At 48.5% G+C, this 20,520-nt stretch overlaps 2 protein-coding genes across 3 annotated transcripts in view; one reads left to right on the forward strand and one right to left on the reverse strand.

The window, feature by feature from the left end:
* Positions 1–14,302, forward strand: part of SIK2 (salt inducible kinase 2) — a 125,390-nt gene extending 111,088 nt beyond the window's left edge. The window contains exons 10-16 of one of the 2 annotated variants that reach the window (XM_045204055.2): positions 4,202–4,430; positions 4,925–5,209; positions 5,355–5,518; positions 6,250–6,360; positions 7,063–7,154; positions 7,761–8,395; positions 8,481–14,302. In XM_045204055.2, coding sequence (XP_045059990.1) covers positions 4,202–4,430; positions 4,925–5,209; positions 5,355–5,518; positions 6,250–6,360; positions 7,063–7,154; positions 7,761–8,376 — 1,497 coding nt within the window. In that variant the 3' untranslated portion in view covers positions 8,377–8,395; positions 8,481–14,302. Of the gene's footprint in view, positions 1–4,201; positions 4,431–4,924; positions 5,210–5,354; positions 5,519–6,249; positions 6,361–7,062; positions 7,155–7,760 lie in introns of both variants that reach the window. The other variant, XM_024570821.3, reaches the window with a different exon arrangement.
* Positions 11,122–20,520, reverse strand: part of PPP2R1B (protein phosphatase 2 scaffold subunit Abeta) — a 39,430-nt gene continuing 30,031 nt past the window's right edge. The window contains exon 16 of the mRNA XM_053924616.1: positions 11,122–11,214. Within this exon, the coding sequence (XP_053780591.1) occupies positions 11,122–11,214 (93 nt within the window). The remainder of the gene's footprint in view (positions 11,215–20,520) is intronic.

Here is a 20,520-nt window from a genome sequence, read left to right on the forward strand (position 1 = left end):
TTTGGGAATTATGAAAATTCTGTAAAGATTTTATTTATTTGTAGAGAGGGGGAAAGGAGGGAGAAAGAGAGGGAGAGAAACATTGATTGGTTTCCTCTTTAAGCACCCTGACCAGGGACCGAACCCACAACCCAGGCCTATGCCCTGACCAGGAATCAAACTGGCGACATTTCACATAGTGAGACGACACCCAGCCAGCCCACGTCAGTCAGGGCGGGAATCATGAATTTTTTACACACACACGTTTCAGTCACTTTTAATATTTTATTAGGGATTACAGTATAACTGGATTTTCCAAATTACCCCCTACATAGCTGGGTAGGAGAAGGGAGCTGTGAGTCTGAACTGTGAAAATGCAAATGCAGTAAAGGTATTTCATGCCTATTTACATTTTTAATAACTTTTGCTAGTATAGAGGTAGTACAATACATAGGACAAGGTCTCAAAAGGATATACACCAAACTCTAAGCTTTTGTAAAGGGAAAAAAACGCACTTTTACTTCTGAATTTGAATTTTTTAATTTATAATTGGAAAAAATTAAGCCAATCACACTCATGCATGGAAAATTCAGAGAGGTATAAAGAAAAAAATTAACTTACCCATAATCCCACTGCCTCAGGTATAAGCCTATTTTGACAGAGTTCCTGAGGGGGGCTATAGATCGGCGGACAGATGAGTGTGTGGGTAAGTGTAGGGTGGCTCAGAAAGTAGGTAGACTTTTTAAAATAAAATTCTATTCTATGTCATATATTGTATTAGATGTACCTTCATTTAACTTTGTACTCTCCTATTTTTGGACATCAGAATTTTTTTTCATCCTCCTAAGTGCTTCAGGTGAATATTCTTATGTCTAAGTCTTTGACTGTGCTTCCGATTATTTCCTTTGGAGAAATTTCTAGTACTGGGGTTATGCAGGTCTTTCCTTCTTCGGCTGGTTGTTTATTTTAACTTGCCTCAAGATGGTAAAAATGCTTTATAAGAAAATATTGTGGTTTTAGTCTCTTGCGTTAAAATGTTTTATTGTTATAAAGCATTCTCTTTCATCAAGAAATAATAATAGATACAATATACTGAATACCTAAGGTACTGTGTTATTTTATATATGTTATTTTAGTTAATCATCTCAAACAACTAATTTTACGAGTGAAACAAATTGAATTTTGTAGAAGTTAAGCAACTTGCTAATAAGAGGTAGAGCTGAGGTTTGGGCCTACAGCACCTCCTCAATATATGACAAACTTGCTAGGCACTTGGGTACAAATTAAATAAGCCACTTCCCCAGCCTCCAGACTCAGGAGGCTAGTATTATGCATTGGTCTACTTGGGCTTCCTTGATGAAATACCGCAGGCAGGTGGCTTAAACAACAGACATGTATTTTCTCATGGTCCAAGATCAAAGTTTTGGCCAATTTAATTTCTGAGGAGGGCTCTCTTCGCTTACAGGGCATGACCTTCTCACTATGCCCTTCCATGGCCTTTCCTTGTGTTGGGAGTGTGAGTTTCCTTGTGTCTCTTCTTAGAACGACATTAATCCTACTAGATCAGATGTCCACCCTTAAGACCTCACTTAACTACACTTCCACGGAGGCCCCATCTCCAAATGTAGACACCCCCAGGGTTAGAGGGAGACACAGACATTTGGTCCGTAATAGTCTACCCAGTGTCCTGTGCCACTCATACCAGTCTTGTCGTAGGCTCAGGCGTGTGCTATCAATGGGTCTCAGAGTCCGAATCTCACCTGTATAGGAAGTCTCTTACTAGAAGTGAAGTGACTGACTGAACTTTAAGGAAAGACAAAAACAATGTATTAGAAAAATGTACATTTCACCATTGTTGTATTTTGAATTATTGCAATTTACAGTTAGTAATACAGTTAGTAAATAATGCAATTTACATTATTTCCTAGAGCAAAAGGTTGTGTTTCCAGCAGCCTAGGTAGACCAGCCCAATATTTCAGTCACAAAACTGTACAGCTGAATTTAGGCTCTTGTTATGTCAAGTTCCCTGGTATAGTGAATTGAGAAGGAAGAGTGGCAGGATTGTCACCTGGTTCAGGAAATGAAATCACAGCTTGGTGTTCACACCTGTAAGCAGGGCTCCACAGTGCTTTCTGACATCATCATCAGACCTCATCTGAGAGGCAGTCGTTGTTCTCTACCCGTCCCAGGATGAAATTGAATTCAGCAAACATTTTTTTAATAAAAGACATAATAATTCCTCTTATAGTTTAGATGAGGAGATAAACTTATAGTAGATAATTTGAGGAAAAATTATATATTTAAAGAGACTGAGAGGTTTTATGAATACTCAGAAAAAGGTAACTTTTCTCTATAAAAGAAAAAAAGGACACGGCTGTAAGACTACTGCAAGAAATATAAGGTTTTGACGTAGGACGTAAGTGTAAAGATAGATAATTAATAACAGTCTTTTTTCTGTTGCTTTATTCATTTCTAAATCATCCTTGGCTACTCTTAGAAAATTGTATTTAGTGACAATTAAGGAACATAGAGGTATGAATATAGGTTCCCAAACAGCCAGCCATTCATTCCTCCAAGAAAACTACCAGTATTAAATGTAGTAAAAAAAAGAAAACTTATCTGGGGAAGGGCCAAGGGGAGGGTCAGAGTTGCTGGCCGGGTTTCAGAGTTTTCTTGCTGGTGCCATAGGGAAGACTGGTCTTTGTCTGGAAAGAAAGCATTTGCCCCTCTTGCTTTTAAATGACCGCTCCTCCCATTACAATGCTGTATGCATTAGCCACCTCACCCACGGAGTGGCTGCAGCCCCCTCAACGGTTTTAATGGAATTACCACCCTTCCCCCAAACAAAGATCTGAATCACCCAAGTCTCCCTCTCCAAATAAAGGGCCTTGCAGCACCTTCAGATTGGTTGCCCTAAGAGGAAAGTTCCCTGTGTCTGGCACAGGGATGTCCCACATCACCTCTCACACACATGTGCTCCGCCTGCTTCCAAAGGAAACAATAGCTCTACCGAGTGTATTCCAGGTGAAAGTGCTGCTTAGAACTCAGCATCTGATGACTGGCTGTTTCTGAGCAGCTATTCATAGGAGAAAAAAGATTGATTTCCACAGGGGAATAGTTAAGGTAATGAGGTGGATAATTGCTTCCTCATTGGGGCTTTTACCAGCCAGAGGAACAGGGAACCACAAGTCCCTGTTGTCTGCTGTTTCTTACTGGGCAGCTGCCTTGCTTGAGGCCAGAGTTCTCACTCGGGAGCTGTGCTGAGCTCACCCTGTGGGGCAGGAACTATAGGTGTTGTGTGAATCGCTGGAGGAGAGAGGATGAAGTGCACTGGTCTCATTAATCTCTGCAGGGTTTGGGGGTGGTGTGTCATTTGTTATTCTGGAATATAAGGCACTGACTGCCAGTTGAATTACTTTTTTCAATCCTTTTTGGGGTACCAGTCCATGTTTAAAGAATTCTTTTTTCACCCTGACTGGCAGTGGATTGAGTGCCGGCCCATGAACCGAAAGGTCACAGGTTCAATTCCTAGTCAGGGCACATGCCTGGATTGCAGGCCAGGTCCCCAGGTGAGGGGCTGTGCAAGAGGCAACTGGTCGATACATCTCTTGCACGTCATTTCTCTCTTACATCAATGTTTCTCTCCTTCTCTCTCTCCCTCCCTTCCCTCTCTAAAAATAAATACTTTTTTAAAAAATAATAAGAATTCTTTTTTCCACTCTTCAGGCACATAGAACCAAAGACTAAATCAAATGGGCAGGTACTTAATTACAAACATAAAAGTCTGTCTAGGACCTCAGTGTGCTCCATGGTTGAAAATTAGAAGAATGCTGGTGACTACTCCTTTTTCTTACCTCTGAGCTGTGCATTTTTAAAAATCTTCCCCCTTCTTCATTTCCCTTGTTTTTAAAAAACAACCCATAGGCCTCAACCTAATATACCCTCCATTCATGTGAAAACCACTAAAAAAATTGTTTATTGTAATAACGATGACTCAGAGAATCCTGGGAGGCAGTGCTAGTTTGGGTCATAATGGGCTTCTGTCTCCAAGGGCTATAGTTGTCTTGCCTCTTCATTGGTCATTCGTAACAAATACGTACGTTTTTAATATATTTTACTTAATTTCTAATTTGCCACAAGTGTTGACATTGTTTCCCTTTTGGATTTTTCTAATGTCTCATCAGAGCAGCAACTGATCGTTTCCTCTCACACTGGCGTTTAGGTCAACGGCTGTCTGCTGGACCCGGTGCCCCCTGTCCTGGTGAAGAAGGGGTGCCAGTCGCTGCCCAGCAACATGATGGAGACCTCCATCGATGAAGGGTTGGAGACCGAAGGAGAGGCTGAGGAGGATCCCGGTCAGGCCTTTGATGCGTTCCAGTCCACACGCAGCGGGCAGAGGCGGCACACTCTGTCAGAAGTGACCAATCAGCTGTTTATGATGCCTGGTTCAGGTATGGGATCTGTTAAGCCACAGGTTAAGTTTTCACAGCATCAACTCACAGTCCAATCTCTAAGAAATAGCAGTGATACCAACCAGTTCCTAGAATGAAGTCCATAATGGAGGATTTCCCCCGTGGAAGTCAGTCTGCCTTTCCTTCATGGACAGCATTCAGCAGGCCAGAGGAGTGGGCCTGCTCAGCAGCTGCAGAGAGTTAAGTGAGTCGTCTCTGAGTTTGCCCCCGAACTCCCAGACTTCATGAGTGCTGTGTGACTCCTCAGGGACCCTGGCACTTTGGGAGTGGCAGAGATCTGGCAGGTGCAGGTTCTGTAGTGTTCTCTCCACTGACTTCAAAGCTGATTACACTGACAAGTAAAAAGGTTCTGAAAAGATGTGTTGGAGATTAAGGACATTGTACCTGTGGGAACTCAAGCTGGCTATGCTTTGTATCTCCTGTTCAAAAAGTTGCTATTGGCTATTGTCACATCTGTTTGTTTTCTCTTAAAGGAAAAATTTTCTCCATGAGTGACAACCCCTCCCTTGACAGTGTGGACTCTGAGTATGATATGGGGTCTGTTCAGAGGGACCTGAACTTTCTGGAGGACAACCCTTCCCTTAAGGACATCATGTTAGCCAACCAGCCTTCACCTCGCATGACATCTCCCTTCATAAGCCTGAGGCCTGCCAACCCAGCCATGCAGGCTCTGAGCTCCCAAAAAAGAGAGGCCCACAACAGGTCGCCAGTGAGCTTCCGAGAGGGCCGCAGGGCTTCAGATACCTCCCTTACCCAAGGTAACTGGCTGCTTTCCCTTCTGGCTTTTGAAATGCTTATCTGGTAGGATTTGAAGGGGTTTGTTGCCATGTTGATACCATACCTATAGTCATTAAAAGGCCTTGTGTTTTATTTAAATTGTTTGGTCATTGCACTTTCTCCCAGGAATTGTAGCATTTAGACAACACCTTCAGAATCTGGCTAGAACCAAAGGAATCCTCGAGTTGAACAAAGTACAGTTGCTGTATGAACAAATAGGATCAGAGGCAGACCCGAACTTGGCATCAGCTGCTCCTCAGCTCCAAGACCTGGCTAGCAGTTGCCCTCAGGTGAGTGCCCCAGGCCCTTTCCACGGTGGCTCTGTGAGTGTGAGGAGTGTTTGGTCTGAAGATGCATCTTGTCATTTAGAGAATTTACTCCCATCCTGGAACAAGGTTCTTTTGGAAAACTTTCCTTGTTGCTGCCACTTAACCACTGACAGGTTAGACCTGTGCACACTGGCCCAGGTGACCAGTACCACATGGAGGCCTTGACACTGTCAGGCTGTGTGTGGTTCACAGGGCAGCTTCTGTGTGAATTACCTCTCGGAGTCTCCCTGGGACTCCCTACCCTCCAGGCGCATACACAAAAATTAATAATAAACTTCACCCAGATGAGAAGATTATTGCCACTACTTTCGATGGGCTATCACTTTATTAAATATTGTAAATGGATTATTTATGCTAAAGATACAGAAAATATTGTTATTTATCCAGTAAGTTTTATTATGAGCACTATTTTTAGTGCATCAAGGATATTACAGCATTGCCCATATGCAGGTAATGACCGCCTGGTGGCCTAGCCTTTGCTCCGGTACTGACCGGGTGATCGTTCACAGCTGGGAAGCCATGAGTAGATGTTCTGCATGATGATTAACCCTCAGCCTCCTGGTGTGTAAAGCTTTGAGTATTTTGTCTTGTAGAGTTGGAGTTCCTCTTGGACATTTGCCAAGGTGCTTCAACTAAAAACTAAAACTTTCTCCTACATGGATTGAAAATGTCTTCACCCCCTTGCTCCTCAGGAGGAAGTCTCTCAGCAGCAGAAAAGTGTTTCCGCTCTCCCCACCAGCGTGCACCCTCAGCTGTCCCCGCGGCAGAGCCTGGAAGCCCAATACCTGCAGCACAGACTCCAGGTGGGGCCTCCCCTTGCTGCTCCACCTCACTGTGCTGGCCCAGAAACGGCCTTTCTGCACAACAGAAACCTCTTTTGCTTGTTTTTTGTTTGTTTGTTTTTAGGGTAGCAGTTTGATTCTTTATGGACAGGTAGGTTTGATGGTGCACTTCTACTTTCTAGAAGCATGTTCAGACTTAGCATTATGCTCTATGTTAGTGGTGGGTTTGTCCTCAGGCCCCAGGAAAGGATAACACCACAGAGGGGTAGGAAAGGGAAACATGGCTTCCTTGCTTCTAATGTTATGCTTCATAATGAATAATAAATAAAATGGAAATCTCAAGTCTGCAGATTTTTAATATCAGCTCTCTACGTTGGTGCCTATTCAATCAGCAGGTGCTGCAGCCTTTGTTACCAATATTTAGCCCCACTTTTCTCCTTGTTTTTAAAATCTCCACGAACCTCACAGTCCTAGGGGACTTTTAGAAATGGAAACTGCGGTAGGTTAGAGCTGAGACAGCCCAGGCTTGCTGACTCAAAGCTCTTGGCCCCAAAGCTCTACCAGGGTCTCAGTGAGCAAGAATCATCAGTCCCCTCTCGCTCCCTCTCTACATTGATTGTAGAGGGGACACTGGGCGTCACCCTCTCGGTAGCGGTACAGTCTGATGACTGCATCCCAGGCGGTAATGCACTGTCATGCTTATATCGTTTTCTGCTCTTGCAGAAGCCCGGCCTTCTGTCAAAAGCCCAGAACACCTGTCAGCTTTACTGTAAAGAACCACCACGGAGCCTTGAACAGCAGCTGCAGGAACACAGGTGAGAGAGGGTCTTTGACCAAAGAAGTCACTTTCTTTTGTGGAAGACTTAAGAAGGCTGGGTGTGTGTCCTTTCCCTCTGGTGTTTGCCTCTTCTAGGAAAATAGGTTTTTGACGCATGAGCCAGTCTTTAAGACATGGTCACTAATGTGTCTTTGGAATATGGGCCAATCAGGGGATAGCAGCTCTAAATGTGCTTTGTTTTCCCTTTCTTCTCACGTTTCCCCTTTGAGTTAAGAGTAGACCTAAGCTTTCACAATCTGCGACCTAGAGCCAGCTGAGTGGGTGACACTGTGGAACAAGTCTCCACCCTCCCTCTCAGTAACTCCTGCCCCTCAGGCCTCACTGCTTCATGGGGAGAAAAACTCAAGAGTCTTAAAGAAAACGAGATAGTGTTCACTCTTGCACTGAGGGGCCAATCAGAATTAGGGGACAAAACATAAGATGAGGTTTAAGAAAGCTGACAGGATTTGTTCCTATGCCCACTTTTTTCTTCGGCCCCACAAAGAGAAGTGAGAGGACTGAAGCCAGTGACTGATTCAGGCTTCACATTAAAAGTGCCATCACTGAAGATTTAAAATTCTTTCTTTTGGTTTTGCCTATGTAGACTCCAACAGAAGCGACTCTTCCTCCAGAAACAGTCTCAGCTGCAGGCCTACTTTAACCAGATGCAGATAGCTGAGAGCTCGTACCCACAGCCAAGTCAGCAGCTGCCCCTGGCCCACCAGGAGACGCCATCACCGTCACAGCAGCCTCCACCGTTCAGCCTGGCCCAGCCCCTGAGCCCCGTCCTGGAGCCCGCTTCTGAACAAATGCAGTACAGCCCCTTCCTCAGCCAGTACCAGGAGATGCAGCTGCAGCCCCTGCCCTCCTCACCAGGCCCTCAGGCACACTTACAGCAGCAGCCGCCGCCACCACCTCCACCGCCTCCGCCACCACAGCAGTCGGGAGCTGCCCCAGCACCCTTACAGTTCTCCTATCAGACTTGTGAGCTGCCAGGCACCGTCTCCCCTGAGCCAGACTATCCCGCTCCCTGTCAGTACCCCGTGGATGGAGCCCAGCAGAGCGCGGTGGCAGCACCAGACTGTCCCAGGAGCTCAGGACTGCAGGAGGCACCCTCCAGCTACGACCCTCTAGCCCTCTCTGAGTTCCCTGGACTCTTTGATTGTGAAATGCTGGAGGCCGTGGACCCACAGCACAGCGGCTATGTCCTGGTGAACTGAACTCAGCACAGGAAGTGAGGCAGGTCGAATGTAGGAAGGGTGTGTATTTTTATTTTTATTCCAGCCTTTTACATTTAAACCTTATTTTCCTGCCCTCTCCCTAGGGGGAAAAATCAAGTTGCCCAACTGGAAGCAGAGGGCCTGGCCAAGCTGATGTTGCTTCTTCCTGCCTCTGTCCCACCGTAGTTTCCTGTGGCAAGTGCTGGAACGTAGTCGTAGGCTGATGCTCATGCCCTTGGGTCAAGTGGAGCAGATTCTCACGGGAGACACCGACAAGTGTTTTTATAAGGAGACATCCAGACCTAGGTTTTATCCAGAACTACACCAGTTATCGAGGGAAACCTTGGTAAATGCAGGGAAACTGCATGCCGTTATATATGGGGAGAAAGGCAGTATTTTTCACTGAAGCCTAGGAACAACATGTTGCTTAAAGGCAAGTCGAGGATACATAATGAAATCGGATGCGCAGGAAATAAACTTGTACTTTGTCACTGAAGCATAAGTTCAAAGCTGCTGATGAAGTTGTGCCCAAGACCATCATAAAGCACTGGGGTGTGAGCTTTGTTTCAAGCGCCACTGAACACCAGCTGGTACTAACCCCTGAGAGTGGCGGTCGTCTCCAAGTGGGAGCAGGCAGCACACCTCTTGAGAAGGTGCCCTGGGTTACAGACTCAGAGTGTCCTTGGCTCCAAAGATGTCCCCTGTAGGAACACCCTCCTCCCCCACCCCCCACCCCGTAGTGGAGACTGGGGACAATAAACTCGAGAAACCATCAAGAGCACCAGCCCTGGGCCAGGGGAAGGCGGGCTCTCCCTACAAAGTCAGTGGTGGAGACTTCTGGTTTGGGCAGGTGGTCATTAGAGAACCTAGTGGCTCTTTTAAAGTGTAATAACTACTTTGACTTCACACTATATGTTGCTAGTAGTTTATTGAGCTTTGTATATTTGGACAGTTTCATATAGGGCTTAGAAATTTTAAGAAAAAGAAAAATGAACTTTTATCTCCTGTGTGAAGTGGTAGTGCCGTGCCTTTTTCCCCCAGATCACGCTTTAATTATTTCTTTTCGGTAGAAACCAAGTTTTCCATTTATATCAATGCTAAATCCAAAGTCACTTCAGAGTTTGTTTTCCACCATGTGGGAATTGTATTCTTAATTTCCTTAAAGTTTTGACTTGTAATTAAATGTTAAAGTATTAACAGCAATATTCAAAAACCACAGATGTGTTAACCACTTAAGCAAATCATCTGCCAAACTCATTATATTACTAGTAAAACTTAATCATTACAATTCATCCATCAAAGTAAGTGAAAAATAGATGCTACAGCTAGTCAACTGTGTACCTAGAAGGAGCAATCTGTCACTTGGACAATAACACACAAGTGTGACAAATTCAGTATTATTTACAAAAACTGCCATTTCTGTCCTTCAGAATGGCTTGTCCTATCTGCAGATGGATGCATTAAGCACAAGCATCTTCCTTAAAGCACAAAGAAGAGAGACAGATACAACATTGATGCTGCATCTAGGAACACCTTTGAGTTGCCTTTCCTCTTTGTAGTACATGTCCAGGCAGGCGAGAAGCATGGGCCGTCTTGGAGGTCTGTTCTGCCCCCTAGCCCAGGCCCCACCAGCGTTGGTACCTTGAGCAGTGCTTGCTCCCAGCCGCACCCCCCCACACCTGGTGCCCGGACGCTTTGAAGGGGCGCTCTGTCGGGGGCTGGACCCTGGTGTTAGCCAGAAAGGGTGCTGGGGAGGACTCATCCTTGTGAGTTGAGAACACACAGTGGCAGTCCAGGAAGAATGAATTGTGCTCCTTCTGTGCATTGCTTATTCCTCCTCATGGTTAAGATTGATGATTTCGTGAAATAGGTACTTCATGTAAGAGATCCTTCCATTAAGATCTCTAATCTGTTTTAAGTCTTTGCAAATACCTAGTTCTAAAACAGCTTGATTCATTTAGAATGAAAGATGTTTTTCCAAAACATACTATTGAAGTGCTGTAACGTCTATGAAACTTACAGGCCTTCCCTGTTGAAAATGGGGGCCACTCATTTCGCAGTCACGGGAAGGCACAATTACAGATGGGCTTAGACGCCTGCGCCAATGAGACCGACGCCTTTTAGCCCAGGAAGCCTCGGAGCTGCTGCGAGACACTGAGGCCGGCAGCGAGGTTGCTGGAAGTCCAGAGGACCTGGAGACAGACGTGCGTTAGGGACAGACTGGCGGCTCAGATGCTCACCTGGGGAATAGCGTGTCCTGTCTGGCTGGACCTGTGTTGTAAGCTCCTATTTGCCTTTCTCATTTCAAGCAGAAATCAATAAATTCCATGACCATCTGTATTTACTGACATGTGAGCTGGTGAGAGGAGACTGGTTCTGTAGGTCAGGTCAGTCAGGTGCTGTTTTCCCAGCCCTGTCTGGTCATCTGTGTTGCTCTGTCCCCTAATTAGTGACCTGTATAAGCTTCCAGGCAGTTTTCACAAACACTAAAGTAACACTAATAAGAAGGCTTAATACCACTCTTTTTTGTGAGAGGCTACTTTGAAATGACTTTCCAGTCTGTTTCACATTAGCAGCGTGTACACTACTGTATGATAATCGTTAGCTTTATCATCTTGTAAAACAGGATCCTCTGGAGAGACTTCAGTGAAATGAACGTGGGGTAAAAATTTCATCATTCGGCAAAAAGTGCAATATGTGTGGTACTTTATTTTTTGTTTGTGCTCTTTTTTTAATCCAGGGGTATTAGTCTCTGCTTCGGGAAAAATGCACTAGTTCTGCAGTTTCCAGTTGGGCAAGTGTGTCTCTAGTATTTACATGCAACTGATATGCTGGTCCCTGTAAGGCAAATAGAGCGGGTTAACACAATAGAAAGGGGTGGGTGTTCCATTTGCAAACTCCTGGTGAGCGAGCTGACCATCCCTAGCTGCCCCCTCGCCAGCTCTGCCCTCTCAGGCCTGCGTCACCCTTGCTCCTTTGGGAGCAGAGAGGGGGGGCAGAAGGCTCACCAACCACCCTAAACTATCATTTCATGAGAAACACTTGGGTCCCACAAAGGGAGGAGCAGGAAATGGGACTTGCTCTGATAGGAATGAAACCCCTTTCCTATCAGGCTGCCTCCTAGGAAAGAGAGAGAGTCCCTTTCTTCCTCAGCAATAAAGAGCTCCTGAGTGTTTACACTGTGTGCTGAGTTGGTTAGGTGGGACTGGCAGGAGCCTGGGATTGGGACTAAAGTCCACCCTTAACCTCAGAGGCCCCGGGGTCTCTGGGGGCTTGTGGGAGTATCGCCCTCCAGCCAGCTGAGCTGCAGAAAGGACCCATTGTGACCCTGGGCTCCCCCCACTCTGCCCCCACACTGTGAGCAGTACCTTAAAGAGGGGACTCAGAAAAGAATTCCACCTAATTGCTAAGGCTGGGAAAAAGGGTGTCTTCTCAGCTAGAGTGATTGGGCAGCCAACCAGAAAGTAAGGAGAGGCAAAAAGCAGCAGCCTCCCATCACAGCTGGTCAGGGGTCCGGGCTGTGGCGCCTGGAGCAGCCCGATAGGTGTGTGCTGCTCAGGTGTGAACATGATGCGGTGAATGGCTTCCTTGGTGGGGCCCTCTGGTCCCCAGTCACGTCCTGAAACATCGGGTTCTGTGTTGGGGTCAGAGTTCTCAGCTCTGGATTACATTTAAAAACCTATGTCTACTGACAGTCATACTTCATAAGTCCCCTATTGCTTTAAAGAAAATTCATACTCCAGGTAACTTTTTCACATTCCTCCTCCTCCAGAGACAATGCATAAGGTCATTTAACAACACTGGTCCCCGGGACCAGCTGGCCGCCCCTGAGCGGGGCTGACCTTGGCTGCATCTGTACCATAAACTGTGCAGCCTCTGCTGCCTCCTCTGAAGCCACCTGAGCCGCTCGGTATCTTTGTGCCTGGACATCAAAGGTAAATACTGGAGAACAGATAGTAAGTCGGGGTCATTGCACGGGCAGGGGTATTTGATCATTTTGTTCCTTCTGGAAATTTTGAAAGAGCTTGTCTTCAGAGTGATGTGGGGAGACGAGAGCAGCACTGTCTGCCTCTGTTTCTAAACTGGGCCCCGGAGAACTTTTTTTTTAATTTATGTATCCCTTCTGACAGGTTCGGCAGTGGGGTCCTCCCCGGCCTGTGGGCCTGGTTTCAGGGTCCTTCCTTTCAGACTGTGGCTCCGGGGAGGCAGCGGGATGGACCGAGCTCCTTTTGGGCCCGGAGTCCCTGGTCTGACAGTGCCCCTCGCACACTGGTTTTATCATTTCCCCCACTAAGGTAGCCTAGCTGATTGCGGGCGTTTATAGCCACCCTAGTTGTAGCACCATCTCATGTCCACATCTCGTGTGGGCAGATTTCAGCACACTTCACCGAGGTGCGCACACAAGACCGCACAGATTGAGAAACAGGCAGCAGCAGGGCCTGTGTACTCAGCCGGTGAGAATTCTGACGGTTCCTGCCCAGATACTCAGCTTGCCCGTCCCAAAGGGGCCATTGCTTATATTAGTACATGAATTTACCAAGCACTTTCACAATAATCTCTTCTAATCCTCACAGTTCTCCGAAATTGGTTGGGCAGACAGAGTCCTCATTGTTTGTAGCTGAGGAAACCGTGGCTCTAGGAAGTCTGACTTGTCTGAGGGCACCATGCTGGCGAGGGGGGAACCAGCGCAAGCTCTGGGGTTTGCTGGCTTTTTACCGCATGTCCTTTCCCATCATCAGTGGTAGGTAATTCTTTTCATGAGCAACAGCTAGATATGCAAAGCCTCCATCTTGGCTAAGCACTAGGTGAATGTGACACTGTCCCCTCAACCTTATTCTCCACTGGACAGCTGCCTCCAGGGGACAACGGCAGCTTCCAGGTGGCTCCCCCGTGAACAAGGCTGAGGGAGAGACAGCCCCCACGGACTGCCATGCATCTATTGTCCAGTTAATTACAGAAGTGTAGGTTCACATCAAACGTGTCTAGTTTTTCCAAGTTACACAATACAGTAACTTCCTACAGAAATAGATGCTAGAAGGGCACACTCTTCCTCAACTTCGGAGGGACCAGATTCCCAGCTTCCCGCCCACCCCTACAGGCCAACAGACTCAACCCCAAGGAAGGGGGCTGCTGGGAGAAGAGACCAAACTCAGCCTGGTCCTGAGGAAGGGTGTGATGTTTTACATTTAAGGCCCTTCCAGTAAAAGTACAGATCAGACACTTTTATGGTTAAAAAAATTAACATACTTTGAAACTTTGTCCTCTCAGAGGCAAAGTGGGTAGGTAGAGCGAGCTTTAAAAAAAGAATAATAGCATCCTGGAAAAATAGAACCCCAGACTGCAGTGACGTTACATTAGCAGGTGCAGGTCACTGGGACTTGACACTGGCTGTGTGATGCCCATCTGTTCAAATTTGCTCAATCAGGGAAATTCAAGTGGTGATACCGTCCCACGACTGCTAGTAAAAGAATCTGCGTCCCCCAAAACCTCTGAAGGGGAAAAGCAGCAGACAGGAAAGGAGGATTGCTTCCCTTTTGGGACTGCAGTTTAAGAAATAAAAGTGATAGAGATATTTGCACTTTGTAGAAAGGGCAAGATGATTTGCTTATTTCTGAAGGGAGAAGGGTGGTTTCGCTGGATGTTTGGTCTGTAAGAGTTACTTTTCATAAAGTTAATCTAATTGTAGTTATTTTGTTTCTGTGTGCTTTTTTCTTTTAATGACTAAGGAATAAATGGTGAGTTCAATAGCTTTGGTATTTTAAGTGCAAATCATAATAGTTCCAATGTGAAAAAAATCAAAATGTAACCTGTCACTCAATGTTAGAAAATAGCCTAAAATGCAGTTTAATAAATGATCTTTGTATCAAACATTAATTTAAATGGGGCAATTTTCTGCAAGAAAAATATACTGTTTTTACATTTCCGACACTCTTGAATTACAATAAAAGCAACTTATTTTCTAAGAGCCTGGGTGATATGAATGTCAGGCGAGCGAGACAGGGCCTTCACCTCTTCGGGCCAGGGTGGGTTTTTAAAGGCCTGGCAGGTGGCTGTGTTCCCTGAGCCCCGGTGCTCAGCTCAGGCTGCAGAAAAGGGCACCGGATAGCATGTTCTCATTGACGTCAGCAGGGTAAATAATACCTGGCTCTGAAATAGCCCAGTACACGTTAGCTGCTGCGGAATACTGACAGAGGCACAGCTGACCACAGCCCTGCACATGGCCAGGGCGGGCTGGGTGCTGCCTGATGCTCCTGGACTCTCACAGGTAGCCTGGCCAGGGCCTCACTGCGGGAGGGCTCAGACATGTCAGGCTCCCCGAGGACAAGCAAGATGCAGGGCAAGGGCTGAGAACGAGCGGCCAGCAAGACACTGCTACTTACTCATAATGACAAATTGGTGGGGCCTGCAAAAGGCCTCAACTTACGGGCATACTGTGGACCCCCACACAGGGACACAGGCCAACTCAGTGCCCTCAGGTACTGGAAGAATCCAGTTGCTGAGGCATTCGAGGCCACGCTCATATGTGTGGGACTTGTTCTAGTGCCAGACCCTGAGTGAAAGGGCAGTATTAAATCCTACTTTCTGGCAGCAAATTCAATTAAGATTTGGTTTCACTCAAACCATTCCAACTGAGCCCATGCTGTGGAACTGAGGCCACAGACAGGGATCCTCTTCAGGCTGCAGTGGGAGTGGGAGGAATGGCGAGGGTAAGAAGCGAGCCAGAGCCGGAGCCTCTCTGAGACTTGCTCTGGCCTAGCACCCTTACTGGCACTCAGCCCTGCCCCCAAACAACTGGCACCCCCATTCGGCTATCCAAGAATTCAGTAACACTGAAATTCAGTTGCACTTCTTTTTTCAAGGAAAGCACTCAATTTCAGTAATGATGTTTTGCAAACTTTCCCCCTTCCCACCAAATTTCTCCATTTTTGTATTGCCCAAAACAACCCCAGTGCCCAGGGTACAGGCAAAAATAACAGACCTGCCAGCAGACTGGCCAGGACTCAAAGCAGCCAGTAGGGCCCCTGACCTCTACCTTCTCCGGAACCCTACCTCAGTTCTGTGGCCTTCCAGAACCAGGGGCTCAGCGCAGGGGGGGGGTGAAGGGGGGCAGGGCTGCAGGACTAGAGCTGGCAGTGCCACACTTGGGGGGTGCCATGGGTGCAGTGATGCTGTCCGGAGCCCACCTCCGGCACCCTGGCCAGGCCCTGCCCCGGTGGGGAGTGACAGTGCCCCCAGCTCCTATTGTTGGCCCCCTGCTCCCTTCCACCCAGCTAGTTCCCAGATGGAGGTTTCAAAGGTCCCTCTTATACGCTAATGAAAGCTTTGGCCCCTCTTACTGAGTGAGAAATGTGCACAGATGCACAACTTTTCTGTCTTTTCACAGATGTTTTCAGGGGAGGGGTTGGTTCCTGCACCCTCAGGCCCGTCCATGGACCCCGAGGTAAGGGGTCTCTAACCCCTGACTGAGAAGAGCATCAGTGTCTCCAACTGCAACCCCTCGTGCTTGTCAGTTACTGATTCTCACAGGGCCCCTCCCTGCCGAGTGTCCCAGTCCCTTCTGTGGGGATCTGGGAAAGGGAGGGGAGGCTCCATCCCTTCCCCCACTCCCCCAGTTGTGCCTGCAGCCCCAGTACACCTTGGCAGGAAGTTGTGGGCTTTGTGCACTGAATCCTGGGTGCCACATGGCTACAAAATAAATCACCTGCACAGGCTACACAACTGCTCTGCCCTTCTCAGTTTAGCCCCAGCCTGTGGTGTCACCTTACAGAAACGAAAAGGCTGAGCAGCTCTAAAGGGAGGGGATATTGTGCATGGCTCCTACTCTGCAATGTCCCTTAGGAGACAGATGCAGGTCTTAAGTGAAGCGAAAGCATTGGACCCTCACTTCAGTCACTAGCCCTCATTGGCATATCTGCCCCCAACCGGGATGAAGCTATGACCACAAATCACTGAGGCCAAACCCAAAAGCCAAGTCAGGCAGACGGGGGAGCTTGCTAAGTGCCTTCAGCCATTCAACTCTACTCCTGCTGTGACGTCCCCGTGTCCCAACGCACCAGAAGCAAAATTCCTCTAGACACGTTGTTGCCAGTGCCTCTAGGGAGTACTGATACTTCCCTTTGTCTCAGTTTCTAGGGGACTTTCCTAGGCCTGACTGACTCAGGGCAGAGGCTGAAGCCTGGGCAGACTGGGTGCAGGGCTGAGCCACCAAGCCAGGAGCCCAGATAGGGAGAAGGAGGGAGGACTTCGCACCATGGGAAGCAGACTCTCCCCCTCAGCCCCCTGCCACAGCTGAGTCCCCAAGGGCTGGCTGGGCCCAGAAGATATTAGGGATTCAGTCTCAAAGGAAGAACTGAGTCACTCTACCCACTAGGCAGGCTTTGAGAGTTTCTGACTCAATCTTTCTCCTGATTCCCCCAAAAAAGGAGAGAAGGATGGGGCCAGAGAAGCTGCACAAGGAGGCCTGGCTGAGCACTCTGACCCTCAAGAATGAGTCCAAGGCCCTGTCAGGGCCACCAGCACAACACAACTGGCGAGAGGCACACAACTGAACCGAGGGAGAGCCCCCAAGGCCTTTCCTGGAAGCATAGAGTGTGAAGGATCCGGAGTTCACAGCCTCAGCCAACTCTTCCGTCTGGTCTGGGACCCGCTAGACCTGCCCTCTGGTCATTACGGACGCCTAATGTCTAGCAGGGGCCCTGTGCCAGCACAGTGAGGGTGCAGGGACAGGCAGGTTGGGGGGGCCCCAGGAATGAAAGGGAGAGGCAAGGAGGGCCTGTCCAGGAACAAGGCTGAGAGAACAGGGCCTGGCTTTCCCCAGCCCACCTCCTGGAGCAGCCACCCCAGCCAGAAAGTCCCTCCAGGCAGGGTGGTGCCCACCCATTCTCGGCCAAGAACAGGCAGGGAGGCAGCAAAGAACCTCTGACTGAGTCCTCTGACCCTGGCACCTCTCCCAGCTCCGCCACTACCCTGGGCAAATCATTGCAAGGGCTCACTGTGCCCCCAGCCCTTGGAAACACAGACTGGCTGACTTAACTTCTAGGTTTACTGCGAGGTTCAGATGCAGCCTGACATAATACTGCCTTCAAACCGGAAAGCACCCAGAAGACTCCCCAGCTTCCCTTGACAGCTTGCCATATAGTATCTCACTTCTACCTGTCTTGCTTTCATTTAACTCTTAACTGGCCCAACACTGCACACACAAAATGGCTGCTCGGCACCTGTACAATCTCTTCCCTCACTCAAGAATGGCTGTCCTGCCCTGGCCAGTAGGGCTCAGTTGGTTGGAGAATCCTCCGCTACATCAAAAGGCTGGGGGTTCGATTCCTGGTCAGAGCACATACCTAGGCTGCACGTACAGGAGGCAACCAATCCGTTTCTCTCACTCTCACTCTTCCCCCTTTCTCTCTCTCTAAAGTCAATAAACATATTTTTTAAAAAAAGGGATGGCTGTCCTATTCTGAGTACCAGTTCCAGGTGAAGACCCCAGAACTTTAACCAAGATTTCATTTTCCGTGATGAGTACTTGGCAGCAACAGCCATGGGTGTCACAGACACAAGAGCATCCGTGGGAATCCAGTCGCACATACAAAGAGGCCTTTTTCATCTGTCTCCCCTTTTTAGGCCCTGTTCCTGGGTAGAGAAGGGTCAGGGGGCCTAGGGCTAGGGGTCTTCCTCTGCACAGACAGCTGCTTGGTCCCCAAGGCCCCACAGTGGAACAGGTGCAAAGAGGAGGCTGGAGCCTGCAGACCCCACTCCAGCTGGCCATGACCGGCCCACTGCTGATCTCCCTGGGCTTTGATCTATTGTCGGTCCTCAGTTCACTTGGGCCCAGGCCTCCTATATAGTCTTTCTAGGTTCAAGAGACCGAATCCTCTGGCTTTGCCATAGCCAAGCTCCTTAGAATTACCCTGGAGACTCTCAGGCAGCACCCAGGCCCCCTTAATCTGCTTTCAGGATACAAGGACAGGACAAGCAGCCCCTCCTCCTCCAGGAATCTGGTTCCAAAAGAAGCCAAGATTCCTGAGCGAAGAGTGACCCCCACCTCAGGCTAGCTGTAACAGCAGTTCACCAGCAAGTGTTAATGGGGGTGGGGGGAAGGTGGGGAGACATGTCAGAAGGCAGAGGCTGGAGATCCTAGAGGCCCCAGAGACGCTCTGAGTTCGGGGAAATGAGGAAAACTGAAAAATCAGAAGTAGGACAAGGGTAGAAAGAGCACAGTGTGCAGAAGGTGAGGCCTCAGTGGAGACTCAGGGTGCAGGGCTGGGCTCGGACCGTCCAGACAAAGAGAAGAGGAAGAGGAGGGTGGCCTCAGGAGTCGAGACTGCAGCCATTATTTTTGGATGCTTCCCCTGATCAGTCTCACCCTGGCTGGGCGGCCCGCTGGTTAGGGCACTGCCCCAGTGCACCAAGGTTGCAGTTCCGTCCCTAGTCGGGCCACACACACAAAGCAACCAGAGTGCATAAGTAAGTGGAACAAATTGATGTTTCTCTCTCGCTCTCCCCCTCCCCCTTCCTCTCTAAAATCAATAAAAACAAATTTTTCAATCATAACCTTCAGTCTCTAAACCTGGGCTCAGCATGGAGACTGAATATCCCTCACAGCTGCTCCTTCCTGCAATAACAAAGACTGACATCACTGTTGTCAGGGAAATGGTGTTTTGATTAAAATCATGTGACAGCTACTTCATGATTCAATAAACAAATCTCTATTAACCCTTGCCTAACAGAGGCCTACCAGCAGCTCTGTCATTAGAGAGCAACCTAAACACTGTCCAGGAGGACAGTCCCATGTGCCAGGAAGGAGCAGCTGAGGTGACCCCAAGTTGACAAGGGTATGCGAGGGGCCCACAATGCCCCAGATACATGCAACATCCAGAGCAGAGATGGCTCTGCAGACACCGAGGGCCAGTCTGTGAGGGACCAAGTAGGCACCTTTTGCCAAAAAGAACTGGTTCCCACCTGTTAGGGCCATTGGCTGTTGGACCAAGAGGCAGGCCCAAGCCCTGGGAGGTTGAATGGCTCCCACAGTGGCCTGAGGCCAGCCAAGAACTAAGGGCAGTTCCCCAGGGCTCTGAGCAGCCAGGGCTCGCTCTGACCCCATTTGGGCAGTTGGGCCAGTTTGCTATTCACCAGACAGTGACTGAGGGGTTAAGAATGATTTCTTGTTTGCAATTGGATGACTTCCTGGATCACTCACTTGGCTGCTGGCCCCTGACACGCAGGGCTCTGCCTGGCAACAACCAATAATACCCTTCCCATCTCACCCTCAGGTCATTTTCCTTAAGGGAAACAAATGCGGAGCCCTGCACGGGCAGGGGGTTTTTCTGGGTTAAATGAACTGCAGACTCATAGGCCTAGTGAGGCTGGGCCTGTGCTGCAGGCAGACCCCTGAGTAGACACAAGGTTGTGGGGAGGGGTCTGGATGTTGCATATGATTCCAACCAATTGAAAATGGAGCTGACACCACCTGTACCACCTGGAGTCTTTGTGAGGATTAAGTGAGGTTTTGCCAAATGCTTGACAAGGTGCCTGCACACAGTCACTGAGGCTGGAGGCTCAAAGAATGGCAGCTAACAGTTTCCCCTGCTTGTGGCATGGCAAGGCCACCTGCAGACCTGAGTGAGTCTGTTATGGGGCGGCGGCCTCACCCATCCCCTGCTCAGGTCAGGGGCACACCATACATTTAACGGCACGGCCAGCTGACCCTGAATTTGTAGGAAAACATAACTTGTTTCTTCCCAAGAAGTCTGTGGTTTAGACCTAAAAACACAACTATTACTCCTGCTCCTTCAGCCAAGGTATCTTCCCTAAGGCCAAGTTCTGTGAAACGGACTGAGGACTTGAAGGGCTGACCCCCTCAGGCATCTGTCAGGGCCCAGGGGCTGGCTGAGGCTGTGAGCTCACCCCAGCACTTCCTCTGCAGGGAGAGCCTAGAGCTGCCCACCCCCGACCCTCCTGGCATCCCAGGTCCCAGGACAGTGGTGCATAGCAACGCAGGAAAGAAACATTGTAGGATAAAAACTGGCAGTTCAGAGCCTGGACAACAGAAGTTCTCATTGCCTCAGTTTACATAAAATAAGGCAAAGCCCACCCTGACCCAGTAGCTCAGTTGGTCAGAGCATCGTCCTGATACACCAAGGTTGT

This window comes from Desmodus rotundus, chromosome 5, assembly GCF_022682495.2.
Source record: "Desmodus rotundus isolate HL8 chromosome 5, HLdesRot8A.1, whole genome shotgun sequence".
Taxonomy (NCBI): Eukaryota; Metazoa; Chordata; class Mammalia; order Chiroptera; family Phyllostomidae; genus Desmodus; species Desmodus rotundus.